The 19,201-nt window shown below is 43.8% G+C and overlaps 1 protein-coding gene across 1 annotated transcript in view; it reads right to left on the bottom strand.

Moving 5' to 3' along the window:
- The window catches only part of GABRR1 (gamma-aminobutyric acid type A receptor subunit rho1), a 40,339-nt gene extending 28,911 nt beyond the window's left edge, over positions 1 to 11,428 (bottom strand). Inside the window, exon 1 of the mRNA XM_005552376.5 lies at positions 11,192 to 11,428. Within this exon, the coding sequence (XP_005552433.2) occupies positions 11,192 to 11,313 (122 nt within the window). The 5' untranslated portion in view covers positions 11,314 to 11,428. The remainder of the gene's footprint in view (positions 1 to 11,191) is intronic.
- Positions 11,429 to 19,201: the final 7,773 nt, after the last annotated feature.

The following is a 19,201-nucleotide window of genomic DNA, read 5'->3' as shown; positions in this document are numbered from 1 at the left end:
CAAGGGATCCTCCTGCCTCAAACTCACACAGTGCTGGGATTATAGTTGTGAGCCACCATGCCTGGCCTCTGTGTTACACATCTCTGTAAACCCTTAGCAGTGTGCAGAATTGACTTTACAAAGACAGGTACAAAATATGGAAGGAGTAGCACAAACTCAAGGGTGTATTCCACAGAATTGAAGGGACCCATAAAAATGAGTCAAGGGAGGCCAGAGTCTAAATGAGACTCAAGAGACATGGTAAAGACAAGCAGAATTCTTTCCAGTTGCATCCTGAGCTAGGAGAGTCAGTAGAAGGAAGTATACCACTTGGAGAAGATGAAGCAAGATTTCATTTTGGTTTTTTTTTTTTGAAGACAGGGTCTCACTCTGTTGCCCAGGCTACCATGCAGTGGCACAAGCTCAGCTCACTGCAGCCTTGACCTCCTGAGCTCAAGCTATCCTCTCACCTCAGCCTCCTGAGTAACTGGGATTACAGGCATTTGCCACCACGCCAAGCTAAGTTTTGTATTTTTTGCGGAGTCGGGGTTTTGCCATGTTGCCCAGGCTGGTCTTGAACCCCCGAGCTCAAGTGATCTGCCCGCCTCAGCCTCCCAAATGCTGGGATTACAAGTGTGAGCCACTGCGCCTGGCAGAGATGAGGCAATGTTAATAAACAATTACAATAAGGCTGAGATTCTGCTAACAGAATCCAATTTTACTTTGCTATTCTCCATCAAAGAGAGTGGTCTTCAAATCGGGAAAAGAGAAAAGAATTATTTGCTACCAGAATAGCGGACATGTAGCACACAACCATCTAAGGCTCAGCCCTGATCACACATTGGAATCACCTGAGGAGCTTAAAAATCCCAGGCCACAGAGCAGACCAATTAAATCAGAACCTCTAAGAGTGGGAGCCAGTCATCAATAGTTTTCAAATCTCATGTGATTCCAATGTTCAACCAAAGTTGTGATTTCTAATTTTAAAAATGGAGCTCTTTTGCACAGCTATCTGAGGCCATGACCTGGTACAATAGGAGGACAGCAGGCAGTCAGGAAGCCAGCACACTGCCTTGAACCCATTTGGCTTACTGGTGGGAGATGGCAAGTTGCTTCTCTCCGGGTCTGTTTCCTCAGCTGTGAAGTAAGGGTTTAGGCAATGAGATGGCTTCAAAACATTTCAAGTTCATTCCAGAAGGCAGCAGGCTCCCTGAGATGTGAGAGGCGCTTCACTGCTCTAGTCCTGTTGGCTGAAGGCGATGCTAGAAAGGTAGGTCCCCTGCCAGAGCTGCACCAATAGGGGTCTGGGTTCCACGCAGACCCACTAGCACTGGGGGTGTGTGTGTGTTTAACTTTCATTAATTTAATGAGCATGCACTCATCATGTTATTTATATTGCATTTCTTGAATTGTTATAGGGGCTGTGCATTCTTCCACATAATGAGTTGAGCATTTTGTATTTTTCCTTGGCTGTAAATATTAACTAGTTCATTTCCTTTGATTCCTTCCTAAGTGGGTTTTTGGTAACTACTACTCTGCTTTTCAAATCATGTTCTCTAATATGTGTGATGGTTAATTTTATGGGTCAACTTGGTTAGACCATGGTACTGTTCTGGTCAAACATCAGTCTAAATGTTACTGTGACGATATTTTTAAAAGAGGTGATTAACAGTTAGATCAGCGGACTTTAAGTAAAGCAGATTACCCTCCATCATGTGGGGAGCCCCCATCCAGTCAGCTGCGGGCCTTCAGAGAAAAGACTAAGGTTTCTCGAAGAAGAAGGAATTTGCTTCCAGACTGCCTTCCTACTCAAGACAGCAACACGCCAGCTTCTGCCAGAACTTCCAGCCTGCTAGTCTGCCCTGCAGATCTCACACTTGGCAGTCCCCACAAATGTGTGATCCAGACAGAGAAAGGCATAAGGATGTGGATGTGGACAGCCTATTGGTTCTCTTCCTCTGGAGATCCCTGACGGATAGGGTGTGAACACTCCTTGACCTCTGAGGCCTGCACATCTGAGGGAGACCTGAGCTGTTGCCTGCAGCCAAAGGGCCACGAGGGCTGTCTGGGGTGGGGGTACCAACCCAGCTTTAACCTGTCAGCTTCTGTCCGGTCTCAGGGTATTTGATCAAGCTGTCTTGCCACCATTACTGATTTCTGTTCCCACCAACTTGGGCCCCTAACACACAGACAGCCCTGGCCTGCTACTGCCTTGCCACAGAGTAAAAAGAACACATCAAGAATATGTTTGTCTAACTGCTTCTTAGATAAGATCTCAGCCTATAGTCCAAGTTGCGGACTTAAATAAAAAATCTCAGCCTAGATCATCCCTTTTTTCCCCTTGTACATATGTCTGAATTCCTATGCCTGGGAATACCATATGCCTTCTCACTTGAAGATGCCAGGTTACTTTATTTATTTATTTATTTTTAATTTAAAGCTCTGAATTTTGTCCACCTATTTGCTTTATTAGAATTCTCAGATTGTATTATTCCCATTTCTTATAGAACGTACTACTTTCTAACTTGTTGATATCTATTTGACCCTAATGCCAACATTTTAGACTCTTGTTAATGCCTTTAGAGTGAAATCCCCATAGCCAATTAAATGTCTCAGTGCTTAAAAACAGAAACAAAACAAACAAAAACGAGTGTTTGTCAAGGGGACAGCCTGCAATGCATTTCAGAATGTGAAACTGTGGATGGAACATCTCTACCTCGCTTCACCTCCCGCCCTCTCGCCTGGGGAGTGGAGCAGAGACCAGGCCTTCAACAGAGGTTAGTCAAGACTCACGAGGTCTTCTCAATGCTATCACCGCAATCCCAAGAGCCACCACTGCTTGTTTGAGGTTAGATTTATTTGATGAGGCAGCTGACGGTATTGGAAGGAGTGCAGACTTGGCATCAGTCAGACTTCAGTGTGAATCCCAGGGGAGCCACAAACTAGCTGTTAACCTTGGGCAGTGATACCTCTGATCTTTCTGTGTCTCAGTTTCCTATAAAATGGGGGGAATAATACTAACTTTACTGGCGTGCTGTAAGAATTAAGCAAGAAAATGTTAATTTGAACCACAGGAAATGGCTGACATTCAACTGTTTGTGATGTACAAAAACATTTTTACTTGGTTCAACCTGAGTTTTATGTCCATCAATATAACTTTCTTTCGTTTTCTGATGGCGGGAGGAGAGCACCAGAGTAGAAATGTGGGGTCTGTGGGGCTCTGCGGGTATGTTATGTGACTATGGCACAAGTTTGTGTACCTTTTTAAGCCTTGCTTTTTTCATCTTTAAAGTGAGGGGGTTTCTAAGGTCCTTGAAGGTCTGACATTCTGCAGAATATTTTTTTTTTTTTTTTTGGAGATAGGTCTTACTCTGTCACCCAGGCTGGAATGCAGTGTCGCAATCTCAGCTCACAGAAGCCTCGACTTCCCAGGTTCAAGTGATCCTCCCACGTCAGCCTCCCGAGTAGCTAGGACCACAGGTGTGTGCCACCACACCTGGGTACTTTTGCTTGTTTTTGTAGAAATGGGGCCTCACTATGTTCCCTAGGCTGGTCTCGAACTCCTGGGATCAAGCAATCCTCCTCACTTGGCCTCCCAAAGTGCTGGGATTACAGGTGTGAGCCATCATGCCCAGCCTTCTGCAAAATTTTTGATTTTTGTATTCACAAAAACGGTCTGACTAAGGTCTGTCTCCCCCACTAGACTGTCAGCACCTCGAGGGGAGGAGCAGGTCTTTTCTGCTTTCCATTGCCTCCCAAGCCATGGGCACAGTGCCTGGAGTATAGTTCCCTCAATACATATTTGTTGAATGAATGAATGAAGTACAGGAAATAGCAAGGGTCAGGATTCACTCATTTATTCATGCCCAACATTTCATGAACATTCACCATTGTTCTTGATTGTGGGGAAACAAGGATAAATGCGCCCTCAAGGGGCTCACAGTCTAGAAGCAGAGACAAATGAGATAAAAAAGGCAATGCTGAGTGATTAGTCCTTAGACAGAAGAGTGGTGGAGAGCTGCAGAAGCTCAGAAGTAAGCCACCTAATTGAGACTTGAGAGGCAGGGGGTGAGGGAGGGCCACGGAAGGCTTCTCAGAGGAGGTGACACCTCTGCTAAATATTGGAGGGAGAAAAAACGGGTCAGCGAAATAAGAAAGAGAATGGCGTTGTGAGCATGGGAGCAGAAGGTGCAGAGGCCTTAGGAGACTGCAAGGAGGAGGGGCAGGTCGTAATCAGCAGGGAGACAAGGACCAGGCAGCACAAAGTGGGGACTCAAAAGTTCAAGCAAACTTTCTGGGGAGCAGAGGGACAAGACTAAGAGAATGCTACTAGCTTCAGAGAAAATCAAATTTTAAGGCGTTTAGGGCAATCAGTCGCTAATCCCACAGCTTTCTCTTTGTCACGCATGACAGGGATTTGACAGCAACACCTCATGCCACATTGTTGCCACCCCTGGCCTGTCTTCATCCTTTGAAACCTCCAAAGTCCCTCCTACCCTAAAGCTCTCCTGTCTTCCTCTTTCACCTTCATCCCGTCTCAGTCTTTCAGTTCACACCAAGTTTCTTGTAAATACTGTCTATATTCACTCCATTTTCTCTTCTCCTCTCCTCAACCCACTGACATCTGTCTCTTTGTGGGATGACCATTAATGACATGTAGCTACCATATCTAGGGCTCACTTCTCAGTCCTCTAACTAGTTGATTTTGACCTTGCAGTGATCTGACCACTCCCTCCTTCTTAAAACCCTTGACACCTCACCAGAACCCCTTCCTAGTCAGAAAGCCTCTGATGGCACAGTCTGCATCTCATTGAGTGATTGGTGAAGAGCTCACTGCCCAATGTAGTGCCTGCCCTGTAATAAGCACTTGATAACTGTGGGAAAAATGTGCCTCTTAACATCTGCAACACCTCTGTGTTCCAGTTCTATACCCATTTCTCTGGTCACTCATTTCCAGTTTCCGTCATTGAGTCCCCTTCCTTTATCTTCTCCTCAAATGCTGCTCTTCCCCAAGGTCTGTCCTTGATCCGGTCCTTATTTCATGCCACATGCTATCTCTGGCCACCTCATCCATTGCCACCTATGGGGACTCCCTTTAAATCTAATTCTCCAAGCCCAGTTTCCTTCTTGAGCTGCAGACTTATATCCCTTCCTGCTGACTGGACAGCTTTCTCTTGGTATCTTGCAAGCACATCTAGGTCCATATGTTCATACCAAACTCACCACCTTCATCCCCAAACCTACTCCTCCGCCTGCTCTCCTTCCTAGCACCACCATCTACTCAGTCGTACAATCCAAATACCTGCTGAACATTCACCCTAAACTTCTCTCTTACCCTGAAGCCAATCAGATTCTGACCATTCTAGCTCCTTGAAATCTCTCATATTCATTCCTCCCCCATCCCCATCCTGTTCATTGCACTATGAATGAGCTTTGCACCAGCTCTTACCTGGCCTCAGACTCTGGTCATAGACTCTGGATTACTTTCTCTGTTTCCCCTCTAGCCCCCTTCCTGGTGTTCCATCATGCTGCTGAGCAAGGAAGCATCGTCTCTCCGAAATGGAAATCTGCTGAGACCACTCAGCTCCTCTTTACCTTCAGAATAAATGTGAATTCTTTAGCACGACAAAGAATGCATGATAATGTACTTCCAGCTTCTGGTAGGATCAGTTTGGCCTCCCACAGCCTGAGCTGGCATTGTCCAGGGGCCTGTAGTGTAGGCAGCTTATGTTTCCATTCTTCCAGGGAAGAGAGGAGGAGACGACAGACAGTAAGTTTTGAATTTTGTTTTGTTTTGTTTCTGAGACAGAGTCAGATGGGCCCAGGCTGGAGTGCAGTAGCATGATCACGGCTCACTGCAGCCTTGACATCCCAGTCTCAAGCCATTCTCCCACTTCAGCTTCTTGAGTAGCTGGGACTACAGGCACATCTCACCATGCCCAGCTACTTTTTTTGTACTTTTTATAGAAACTGGGTCTCACTTTGTTCCCCAGGCTGGTCTTGAACTTCTGGGCTCAAGTTATCCTCATGTCTCAGTCTTCCAAAGTGCTGGGATTACAGGCATGAGCCACCATGCCCGGCCTGAGACAGTAAGTTTTGATTTATTCTAGAAACATCGCCCAGTGCCCTGGCATTCTGATCTTGATTCTGCATGATTGGTGAAGATGGGTCCTATCTGGATGTGCCTCCCATGGAGATTCTGGGAAAACATGAATTATTTGCTGGGGTGGAGACTATAGTGAGGTAGGTAAGGCACATAGGGAGTAAAATGTTAAGAGCCAGTCACTCTCTGGGGCATATAAGCACCTCCTTCAGTTTTGCACCCTAGGCACCTCACTAGACTCACCTTCTGGTGTGCCCATGTTTACCTAAGCTATTTTATTAGCATGACCATGTGAAGAAGCCTGGATACAAATTACCAGCAGCTTATGGATTTAGAGTCTGGATGAAATTCAGTAAGCCCTTTAAAAGTTTAGGCTACATAAAAATGAAGTTTAACCTGACTGGTGGGGTATAAGTTGGGTCCACCTAATATTCTGGAAAGAAATTTGCCCACATGTATCTGGAGCTTTCAATGTTTTTGTTCCATTTGATCCATACCACTTCAAGGAGTCTATCCTAATTAAATAATTATGTATGTGAACAACTCTTCTTATATACAAAGACGTACAAACAGATTATTTGTAATAACAAAGAGGAAGCAACCAAATGTCTGTAAATAGAGACAAACACTTAAATGGTAGCACACTGTGTATTAATTTACATATTTGCATTATTATGCAGCCAATCAAATGATAATTCTATTGACTTTTAAAATAAGTAAACATGCAGACAATATTATATTAAATACAATAAGGTTATAAAACTATATGTATAGCATAATTCCAAACTACTTAGTATTCAGTATATGCTTACCAAAAAAGACAAGAAAAAAATACACAAAAATGTTAACATGGTTACTTCTGGGTTTGGAGATTACGGGCAATTCTTGGATGTTTAAAATTTTTTTTTCTCCTTTTTTTGGTAAATTTAAATAATAGTTATATGTGTCTTTCATAACTAAAGAAATGAAAGTTTTTAAAAGTAAAATTACAGGCCGGGCGCGGTGGCTCAAGCCTGTAATCCCAGCACTTTGGGAGGCCGAGACGGGCGGATCACGAGGTCAGGAGATCAAGACCATGCTGGTTAACACGGTGAAACCCCGTCTCTACTAAAAAATACAAAAAATTAGCCGGGTGAGGTGGCGGGCGCCTGTAGTCCCAGCTACTCGGGAGGCTGAGGCAGGAGAATGGTGTGAACCCGGGAGGCGGAGCTTGCAGTGAGCTGAGATCCGGCCACTGCACTCCAGCCTGGGTGACAGCGCGAGACTCCGTCTCAAAAAAAAAAAAAAAAAGTAAAATTAAAAAGAAATTTTATTTCACTCTCTAAGATCAGTAACAAGACTCACTCTCACCACTTCTATTCAACCATAGTACCAGAAGTCCTTGCCAAAGCAGTTAGACAAGAGAAAGAAAGAAAAGGCATAGAAATAGGAAAGAAAGAAGTGAAATTGTTGCTGTCTGCTGATGACATGATCTTATACATAGAAAACCCAAAGACTTCACCAAGAAAACTGTCGGAACTAATGAACAAATACAAGAAAGTTGCAGATTCAATTCAACATGCAAAAATCAGAAGTGTTTCTATACACTAGCAACAAACTATCTAAAAAAAGAAATTTAAAAAATCCAATATACAGTGGTTACAAAAAAAAGACTAATAAACTTAACTGAGGAAGTGAAAAATTTGTACAATGAAAATTGTAAAACACCAGTGAAAGAAATTAAAGGAGACACAAATAAATGGAAAAGTATGTTCATGGGTTGAAAGAATTGATATTGTTAAAATGTCCATACTCCCAAAGTGATCTGCAGATTCAATGCAATCCCTGTCAAAACTCCAAGTCATTTTTCATAAACATAAAAAAACCCTGAAATTCATATGGTACCACAAAAGATCCCAAATAGCCAAAATGATCTTGAGCAAAAAAAACAAAGCTAGAGGCATTACACTACCTGATTTCAAGCTCTATTACAAAGCTATAGTAATTAAAACATCATGGAACTGGAATATAGACGAACACATTAACCAGTGAAACAGAAGAGAGAGCCTAATAATAAACCCATACATTTACAATCAATTGATTTTCAACAAAGGTCCTAAAAACACACAATGGAAAAAAAAAGTCTCTCCAATAAATATGTTGAGAAAACTGGATAACCACACGCAGAAGAATGAAATCGGACCTTCTATCTCACACCATATACAAGAATCAACTCAAAATGGATTAAAGACTTAAGTGTAAGACCTGAAACTGTAAAACTGATAGAGGAAAACATAGGAGAAAAGTTACACAATATTGGTCTAGGGAGTGACTTTTTTGCATTTGACTCCAAAAGCTTGGGCAACAAAAGCAAATAGACAAATGAGATTACATCAAACTAAAAAGTTTCTGCACAGCAGAATAAATAACTAATGCAGTGAAGAGACAATCTGTAGATTGGAAGAAAATATTTGTAAGGCATACACATCTGATAAGGGGTTCATATCTAAAATATAGAAGAAAAACAACTCAGTAGCAAGAAAACGAGTAACCTGATTAAAAATGGGCAAAGGACTTGAATAGACATTTTTCAAAACAAGGCATACAAGTGGCCAACAGATATATGAAAAAATGCTCAACATCATTAGTCATTAGGGAAATGCAAATCTGAACCACAATAAGATATCATCGCACACCAGTCAGAATAGCTATTATCAAAAAGATGGCCAGGCATGGTGGCTCATGCCTGTAATCCTGGCACTTTTGGAGGCCAAGGTGGGAGAATCACTTGAAGCCAGGAGCTTGAGACCAGCCTGGGCAACATAGTGAGAACCTGTCTATAGAAAAAAATTTTTTAAATTAGCCAGGTATTCATAAATTAATGAAACCATTATAATCCAGCCTAGGTAACAGGGCAAGACCCTGTCTCTAAAACAAACAAAAAACAAAACAAACTTAAAAATATGAACAATAACGAGAATTGGCGAAGATGTGGAGAAAAGAAAACCCTTGTAACACCGTTGGTGGAAATGTAAATTAGCACAGCCTTTATGGAAAACTAGACGGAGGTTCCTCTAAAAACTAAAAACAGAATTACCATATGATCCAGCAATCCCATGTCCAGGTACATATCCAAAGCACTTAAAATCAGTTTGTTGAAGAGATATCTGCACTCTCATTTTCATTGCAACATTATTCACAATAGCCAAGTTATAGAAACAACCTAAGTGTCCATCAATGGATGAATGGATAAAGAGAATGTGGTATACAATGCAATACTATTCAACCTTAGAAAAAGAAATTCTGTCATTTGCAACAGCATGGATAAACCTGGAGGACATTAGGCTTAATGAAATAAGCCAAGCATCAAAGACAAATACCGTATAATCTCATTTGTATGTGAAATCTAAAACAATAGAAATCATATTAACAGAGAGCAGAATGATGGTTACCAGAGGCTGGGAGATTGAGGGTATGAGATGTTGGCCAAGAGGTAGTTTCAGTTAGGCAGGAGGAATAGTTTTTTGAGACATATTGCACAGCAGGGTGACCATAGTTAAAAATAGTGTATTGTATATTGCAGAAGTGCTGAGTAAATTTCAAATGTTCTCACCACAAAAAAATAGTAAGTATTTGTGGTAATGGATACATTAATTAAACTTAATCATTCCACATTGCATGTATATATCCTTACATCATTTTGTATGTACCCCATTAATATATACAATCATAATTTGTCAATTAAAATATAAATGTTTAAAATAAATTATTTAAAAGAAAGTCTATTTCACTCTCTTAGACTTCTTAATCACCGATATTTGTGAATAGGTTGCCACTCTAACTCTGACTTGGGAAAAGTTTTTGATGAAGACCAACAGAGTTTGTTGTTGTTGTGGCTTTTAATCCCTATAAGCACATTTGGATCAAATAATCTCTATGGCTGTACCACTCCACAAGTTCCAGTGTTTGCCCAAGCACCTTCTGACTCTGATGGTAATAGGGCACAGTGGCCTCCCTTAGTATCCCAGGGCTCACCATGACCACTGGATATTTCAGCTCCTAGTTTTGCAATGTTGTTAAGAACAGCTTGAAACAATGCTGTGAGCTACAGCTGGCTGTCTGGGAGCCCATGTGAGGAGGGCTCCCTCCAGCCCCAGAGGGAGGACACTGAGGCGCTAGACACACAGCCCTCCTCCTAACCCCAAACTCCCAAAAGCTAGATTTCTTTTCATATTCACTGATCTCTCAGACTCTATTTATATTTACACTCAAAGAAAGGTGAAGTTCAATTTGAAGTTAAGGCTAATAAAGGACCAAGAATCAACAATGCCCTACTGTCTCCATTTCCTCATCAGTACAAAGACAGCACTGGATTAGGTTGTCTCCAAGTCTCCTGTATTATTGACTGATGCGGGGCAAGCAGGTGTGCATCCCAGATTAGACATTGCCAGTGCTGCCATCAGAATGGCCCAGGCGAGGCTGAGTGCTAAGGGGCTGGTGGGGAACCTGGTTTCCTGTCTAAGCTCCCTCTGCAAGTGCTGGCAGACAGGGCAGCATGCACCTTTGGTGTTGACCACAGGCAAGCACTTGCCTGCAGGCACCTCCGTCCATGGCCCTCCCAGTTTACAGGTAGTGGACCATCTAATAATGATCCTTCTAGTCATACAGCTTGGAGAAAGCTGCTTTCTTTTAAAATATTAAAAAGTGATTCACAAATCTAACAGAAATAATTACAGCAGAATCATTCTCATGAAATATAGGTCCCATTGGTAATTTGAAAATTCACAGATTTGTTCTAACCCTAGGACACAGACAGCAAATAATTGCCCTTGATTTTTTTTAAATGTGCATATATTCTATTTTCCAGAACCTACCTTTCACCTAGGACAATTCATAAGGAATTTTTAAATATGCACTGATAAAATAATCTAATCTAGCATCATTTAAAAAGAAAACGTAATTCTAACCTTCTAAAAGCAGGGCAGCAGGAGAACAAAGGGAAAGGGAAGAAAAAGGCATCTACACAAAACACCATATGCTGGAAATGATGCTCAGTTTCTAGAACAATACTGTAAGCTCACTTTGCGCACCCTCTTTTCCTAAATCCTCTATCCGTAAATGTCCACTCACCTGCCTTTCTTAGACATCTCGTGGACTTCTCTTCCAGGCCAGTGCACTCTGCTTTCAGTGGCCAAAACCCATCCCCACCACAAAAGAAAGATGCCAAATTTCATATTTGGGACAGTCAACATGGGTTTCCAAATTCAAACAGCTCTCTCCAGAAACAGCAAAAAGGAAAATGTTGTTCTTTTTCTCTCTTTAAGACATTATTGGTCTGTTCATTATTAGAAGGATGTTTACTCATGCAAAAAAAATCAACCCACAGGATGCAATCTGGAGAGCAGGAGAAAGCAATTTCCACTAAACCTATAAATCCTCCTACGTCAGATGTCAGGGATTTTCTGAACTGAGGTTGAATTCCTGTGTCCCAGTGGAACAATTATTTTGGCCAGTCTAAATTAGTTCATCATCAAATGTGGTAAAAATGTTGGTGAAAGTCTTACTTTCTGGTGCATTGAATAAAAGGAAAGTAAAAATGGACCAAAGCAGTTTCCAAAAGGAATAAGGCCAGAGGTGCAGAACTGCTTTCTATGTTCACATTAATGAGCTCCTCCCTGGATCTATTTTAAGCTTACAGCCATTATTATTTGCTTTAGCTGAGGGCTGGATTTGAACAGCTCCCTGCCCCCACTTCCTGTGGCTGAATCCCTGAAACCCCAGGGCCTGGTACCTGCGTGGGCTGTGTATATGGCTGAGATTGAGAGGGCAACTGGGGAAGAGGCTTTTTTGTCTTTGTTTGGCACAGAAATAAGTAAATTTCCTTGTCAGTTGCATTATTCTTATCATGAACCTCACTGCACTTTCCACATTTCAAAAATACCAGTAATAAATTAATTTTAGCCTCAAGTCTGTGTTATTTATAGATAGTTTTTCTTTTGCTTTGATGCTTACTTCAAGACTCTGCTATAATCTACAGGCCAGAGTTTGTGTCTTCATCAAAAGACAGTCTCAGAGCCTCGTGAAAGAGACTGTTCTAGGTACTCCAAACTATTATCTCTTCAAAGCTGAGCTGATATGGTTTTGATAACTTTCAGACTGTACCGGTAAACTGAGTCAGGATTCCCAGAACTCTATAGCTGAAAAGCAGTTTCACACAACTGCTAACCCAAGATACAACAGAATGAGAATTAATTACACAGGACTGAACGAATTGATGAGAGAAATTTTGTTGGGGTTATTTGAAATGTAGTTGTTTTAAGGTTCTGTTTCCAGATCGTAAGAAGCTTTGTCTTTCTCTTCTTATGCTATCTGTAATTCACAATAAGTTTTTAAATTCTGCTTTTATAAACCAAAATGAAGTATTCTTGAATGATATATGATTCTCACTGACACGATTCTCCTTGTTTGAATTCAGAAACTTACCCAGTCTCTTAACATTTCTTGGCAATATAGTTGTTTGCATAGGTTTAGTAAGAATCTGTCCTCTCTTTTGCCAAAATACAACTGGAAGCGAGAGGTGACAACGTGCTAGCAGCCCTTGCTCTCAATGCCTCCTCGGCCTCAGCATCCACTCTGGGGGCGCTTGAGGAGCCCTTCAGCCTGCCACAGCACTGTGGGAGCCCCTCTCTGGGCTGGCTGAGGCTGGAGTCACCTCCCTCTGCTTGCGGGGAGGTGTGGAGGGAGAGGCGTGGGCAGGAACCCGGGCTGTGCCAGATGCTGGCGGGCGAGCACGAGTTCCAGAGGGCGCGGTTGCGGGCTTGGCTGGCGCCGCTGGCCCAGGGCAGTAAGGGACTTAGCACCCAGGCCAGCAGCTGCAGAGGGTGCCAGTGGGCCACTACTGCACTGGAGTTCTCGCCAGGCCTCAGCTGCCTCCCTGCAGGGCAGGGCTGGGGACCTGCAGCCCCCCATGTCCAAGTACCCCCCTCCCTGTGGTGGACTTCTGCACGGCCCAAGGCTCCCAGATGGGCGCTGCCCCCTGCTCCATGGCGCCCAGTCCCATCGACCGCCCATGGGCTGAGGAGTGCAGGCAGGGCTCGGGACTGGCAGGCAGCCCTGCCTGCAGCCCCTGTGTGAGAGTTATGCCTGAGAGTCCCACACCCTTATCGGGGAGGGATATATTAGCCAAGGCTGGAGCTATTATCTACATGAATATGGGGAACAAGTTACCCATTTGTTGTCCCCTACTTGAGGAGGGAATCAACCCTGAAGTCTAGGCATTGGAAGGATAATTTGGAAGGGCAAAAAGTGCCCACCCAGTCCAAATCAGTTTAAAAGAACCCACCACTTTTCCTTATCAAAGGCAATATCCCTTAAGGCCTGAAGCTCATAAAGGATTACAGGATATTGTTAAACATTTAAAAGCTCAAAGTTTAGTAAGGAAATGCAGCAGTCCCTGCAACACCCCAATTCTAGGAGTACAAAAACTGAACGGTCAGTGGACTAGTGCAAGATCTTAGACTCATCGATGAGGCAGTAATTCCTCTATATCCAGTTGTACCCAACACCTATACCTTGCTCTCTCAAATACCAGAGGAAGCAGAATGGTTCACTGTTCTGGACCTCAAGGATGTCTTTTTCTGTATTCCCCTGCCCTCTGACTCTCAGTTTCTTTTTGCCTTTGAGGATCCCACAGACCACACGTCCCAACTTACATGGATGGTCTTGCCCCAAGGGTTTAGGGATAGCCCTCATCTGTTTGGTCATTCACCGGCCCAAGATCTAGGCCACTTCTCAATTCCAGGCACTCTGGTCCTTCAGTATGTGGATGATTTACTTTTGGCTACCAGTTCGGAAGCCTCATGCCAGCAGGCTACTCTAGATTTCTTGAACTTTCTAGCTAATCAAGGATACAAGGTGTCTAGGTTGAAGGCCCAGCTTTGCCTACAGCAGGTCAAATATCTAGGCCTAATCTTAGCCAGGGGGACCAGGGCCCTCAGCAAAGAACGAATACAGCCTATACTGACTTATCTTTGCCCTAAGACATTAAAACAGTTGTGAGGGTTCCTTGGAATTACCGGCTTTTGCCGACTATGGATCCCCGGATACAGCAATATAGCCAGGCCCCTCTATACTCTAATCAAGGAAACACAGAAGGCAAATACTCATCTAGTAGAATGGGAACCAGAGGCAGAAACAGCCTTCAAAACTTTAAAGCAAGCCCTAGTACAAGCTCCAGCTTTAAGCCTTCCCACAGGACAAAACTTTTCTCTGTATGTCAGAGAGAGAGCAGGTATAGCTCTTGGAGTCCTTACTTAGACTCGTGGGACAACCCCACAACCAGTGGCATACCTAAGTAAGGAAATTGATGTAGCAGCAAAAGGCTGGCCTCACTGTTTACGGGTAGTTGTGGCAGTGGCTGTCTTAGTGTCAGAGGCTATCAAGATAATACAAGGAAAGGATCTCACTGTCTGGACTACTCATGATGTAAATGGCACACTAGGTGCCAAAGGAAGTTTATGGCTATCAGACAACCACCTGCTTAGATACCAGGTGCTACTGCTTGAGGGACCAGTGCTTCAAATACATATGTGCGTGGCCCTCAACCCTGCCACTTTTCTCCCAGAGGATGGGGAACCAATCGAGCATGACTGCCACCAAATTATAGTCCAGACTTGTGCCACCCGCGATGATCTCTTAGAAGTCCCCTTAGCTAATCCTGACCTTAACCTATATACCGATGGAAGTTCATTTGTGAAGAATGGGATATGAAGGGCATGTTATGCCATAGTTAGTGATATAACTGTACTTGAAAGTAAGCCTCTTCCCCCAGGGACCAGTGCGAAGTTAGCAGAACTAGTGGCACTTACCCGAGCCTTAGAACTGGGAAAGGGAAAAAGAATAAATGTGTATACAGATAGCAAGTATGCTTATCTAATGCTACATGCCCATGCTGCAATATGGAAAGAAAGGGAGTTCCTAACCTCTGGGGGAAGCCCCATTAAATACCACAAGGAAATTACAGAGTTATTGCACACAGTGCAAAAACCCAAGGAGGTGGCAGTCTTACACTGCCAAAGCCATCAAAATGGGAAGGAGAGGGGAGAACAGCGGCATAAGCAGCTGGCAGAGGCAGGGAAAGACCAGCAAGAAGGAAAGAGAGGAAGAGACAAAGAGGGAGTCAGAGAGAAAGAGAGACAAAGGAGAAGTCAAAGAGAAAGAAAGAGAGATGGAAGTAGTAAAGAAAAAACAGTGTACCCTATTCCTTTAAAAGCCCCCGAGGTGGCCGGGCGCGGTGGCTCAAGCCTGTAATCCCAGCACTTTGGGAGGCCGAGACGGGTGGATCACGAGGTCAGGAGATCGAGACCATCCTGGCGAACACCGTGAAACCCCGTCTCTACTAAAAAATACAAAAAACTAGCCAGGCGAGGTGGCGGGCGCCTGTAGTCCCAGCTACTCGGGAGGCTGAGGCAGGAGAATGGCGTAAACCTGGGAGGCGGAGCTTGCAGTGAGCTGAGATCCGGCCACTGCACTCCAGCCCGGGCTACAGAGCGAGACTCTGTCTCAAAAAAAAAAAAAAAAAAAAAAAAAAAAAAGCCCCCGAGGTAAATTTCTAAATGTCTACCCAGCCAAGGCATGTTCTTCTTATGTGGAACGTCGGCCTGTATCTGCCTTCCCAGTAACTGGACTGGCACCTGCATCTTAGTCTTTCTAAGTCCCAATATTAATATTGCCCAAGGAAATCAGACCTTATCAGTACCCCTCAAAGCTCAAGTCCCTGAACACGGAGCCATACAACTAATACCCCTACTTATAGGGTTAGGAATGGCTGCTGCTACAGGAACCGGAATAGCTGGTTTATCTACTTCATTATCTTACTACCACACACTCTCAAAGGATTTCTCAGACAGTTTGCAAGAAATAACAAAATCTATCCTTACTTTACAATCCCAAATAGACTCTTTAGCAGCAGTGACTCTCCAAAACCACCGAGGCCTAGACCTCCTCACTGCTGAGAAAGGAGGACTCTGCACCTTCTTAGGGGAAGAGTTCTCACCAGACCTCAGCTGCCTCCCTGCAGGGCAGGCTCGGAGCCTGCAGCCTGCCATGTCTGAGCCCTCCCCTGCAGTGGGCTCCCACACAGCCCGAGCTGCCCCCTGCTCCATGGTGCCCGGTCCCATCAACTGCCCGAGGGCTGAGGAGTGCAGGCGCGGCTCAGGACTGGCGGGCAGCTCTGCCTGCAGCCCTGGTGCAGGATCCACTTGGTGAAGCCAGCTGGGCTCCTGAGTCTAGTGGGGACTTGGAGAACTTTTATGTCTAGCTAAGGGATCATAAACACACCAATCAGCGCTCTGTGTCTAGCTCAGGGTTTGTAAATACACCAATCAGCACTCTGTGTCTAGCTCAAGGTTTGTAAATATACCAATCAGTACTCTGTGTCTAGCTCAAGATTTGTAAATACACCAATCAGTACTCTGCGTCTAGCTCAAGGTTTGTAAATACACCAATTGGTACTCTGTATCTATCTAACCTGGTGGGGACTTGGAGAACTTCTCCATCTAGCACTCTGCATCTAGCTCAAGGATTGTAAGCATACCAATCAGCACTCTGTCAAAACGGACCAATCAGCTCTCTGTAAAATGGACCAATCAGCTCTCTGTAAAATAGACCAATCAGCTCTCTGTAAAATGGACCAATCAGCAGGATGTGGGTGGGGTCAGATAAGGGAATAAAAGCAGGCTGCCTCAGCTATAGGTGGCAACCCACTGGGGTCCCCTTCCACACAGGTGGAGGGTTTATTCTTTTACTCTTTGCAATAAATATTGCTGCTGCTCACTCTTTGGGTCCATGCTGCCTGTAAGAGCTGTAACACTCACCGCGAAGGTCTGCAGCTTCACCCCTGTCAGTGAGACCACAAACCCACCAGAAGGAAGAAGCTCCAGACACGTCTGAATGTTTGAAGGAACAAACTCCGGACACACCATCTTTAAGAACTGTAACTCTCACCGCAAGTGTCCGCGGCTGCATTCTTGAAGTCAGCGAGACCAAGAACCCACCAATTCCGGACACAGAAGCATCAGTTACGCAACGAAAGCCTTGCATTGAATGCCCTATTTGAGAATAATGTTAATTTAGTGAAGGGTGACAAGCCATTTTAAGGAATAAAGGTTGGCTGTACTTACGGAACCAATGCCTACAATGTCCTCTCAGGAAAACTGAGGTAGGTCCAGTTTATAGTGTCCAGTCTTACAGTTAGTAAGGAAAGTCACTTCCAGGCAAGTACTTGGGGATATTTTTCTGAAATGTCTAGAAGAAAGGGATTCACTCAAATCTATAGGCACTGCAGGTAAAATTTGGTGGAGTTTCTTGGGCTTGGTCTCCTAATTTTAGCAGGATAGAAAATAATAGACATGGCTGGGCATGGTAGCTCATGCCTGTAATCCTAGCTCTTTGGGAGGCCAGGGTGGGAAGATCACCTGAGGTCAGGAGTTCAAGACCAGCCTGGCCAATATGATGAAACCCTGTCCCTACTAAAAATACAAAAATTAGCCAGATGTGGTGGCGTATGCCTGTAATCCCAGCTACTCAGGAGGCTGAGACAGGAGAATCGCTTGAACCTGGGAAGTGGAGGTTGCAGAGAGCTGAGATCGCGCCACTGCACTCCAGTGTGGGCAACAAAGAGTGAAACTCCGTCCCCAAAAAAGAAAAGAATAGACACTTTTAGAAGTCCACTCTAAGATGCCTTATGATAACTTCTAGGCAGAAGCTAATTTGGAATCATTCAACACTGTATGACTCTAGGTTTTGCAAAGCAAACTTCGAAGGAGGCCTCTATGATGCATAACTCTCTTGATGCACTGTAGAAGTAGTTAGCCAAACCTAAGGAGCCCAGCCTTTTTTTGTGATCAAGAATAATCTTTAGAATTATATATGATAACAAGGAGAGGGAAGATGGTCAGGAAAAATTGTCAAACTTTGAAATGAGCAAAATAGATTACTGGGTGTTCTTTCAATAGAATGCTGAGCCTTGTCCAGCGGGACCTCCAGGGATTGTCTGATCCTATAGGGATGTATGCCTTTGATTGTCTTTAGGCTATTTTACAATTCTCTAATAGTAGATGTTAACACGTAGAAAACTGATAGTAACGCATATCTTTCCTGTCCATAACTATGCAAATTATTCCTTTTGTGCTGTGGAGAGTATAAATCTCTATAAATCAAGTCCTTATTTGAACCAGTTGTAACATCTTACTGGTCCCTTAACTAAATAATGAGTTAAATAAAATCTTCAATGTCTGTTCATTTTATAGTTATGTGAGAGTCATGATTATATCCTCTTATATGAATCATCCTTTAATGTACTTTCAATTAATAGATGTCAAAAACATTCAACATATAGAAATAAAGGCAGAATATGTGATGTCTCCCGAGGTCAATGTAAGCTAAGCATGGTTAGATACTTAAGTTGTAGTGACTTGCTGATTTAAAGACCAAATTGTCTAAAGGGAGATATTCTGGGGCTGAGTATATCAAAATGAACAGTACAATAAAGCATTAAATTGGGGAGGTAGAAAGGACATGGCTCCTAATGCCCAGATTGGAAAATATCTTTCTTTCTTGTTTAGAGGATCCTGGGCTAGCTCCAGGAGCCAGGAGCCTGGGCATAACCAAAGAGAGCAAACCAGAAGGCCTCAAACACGCATTTCCTACCCTCTCTTAGCTAAGCAGAGAGCTGGTTCAGCAGGTCCCCAGTTAGCTTGATGGCAGGACAGGTGGTACCAGCTGCTGAGCATTTGCAACAAGGCCACTTCTTCCACCCGGAAGTTCCTATGGCAGAACCTTGAGGGGAGGGGCCCTGTCTTAGAGCCCTTACTGCTTTGGGCTCGAGCCAACCATGCATCCCTCTTACTGCTATCATGAGAGCTCAGAAAGCCATGACATTTCCTTACTTTGCTGCTTGTAAATGTTCTTAATCAACGTTATTTCCAACTAACAACGTATGGCTCTAATGCGGAGAGTATCTGTGCCCTTTTTATAGGACAAGGATGTAGGAGGGATCTGTAAAGAGGCCTGAGAGAACCAGTTAGGGCCAGCATCAGAGCATATTAAGGATCCAGACTGACTTAATGAACTATAACACTT

Source organism: Macaca fascicularis, chromosome 4, assembly GCF_037993035.2.
Source record: "Macaca fascicularis isolate 582-1 chromosome 4, T2T-MFA8v1.1".
NCBI lineage: Eukaryota > Metazoa > Chordata > Mammalia > Primates > Cercopithecidae > Macaca > Macaca fascicularis.
Note: the sequence above shows the minus strand (reverse complement) of the source record. Positions and strands in the feature narration are given on the sequence as shown.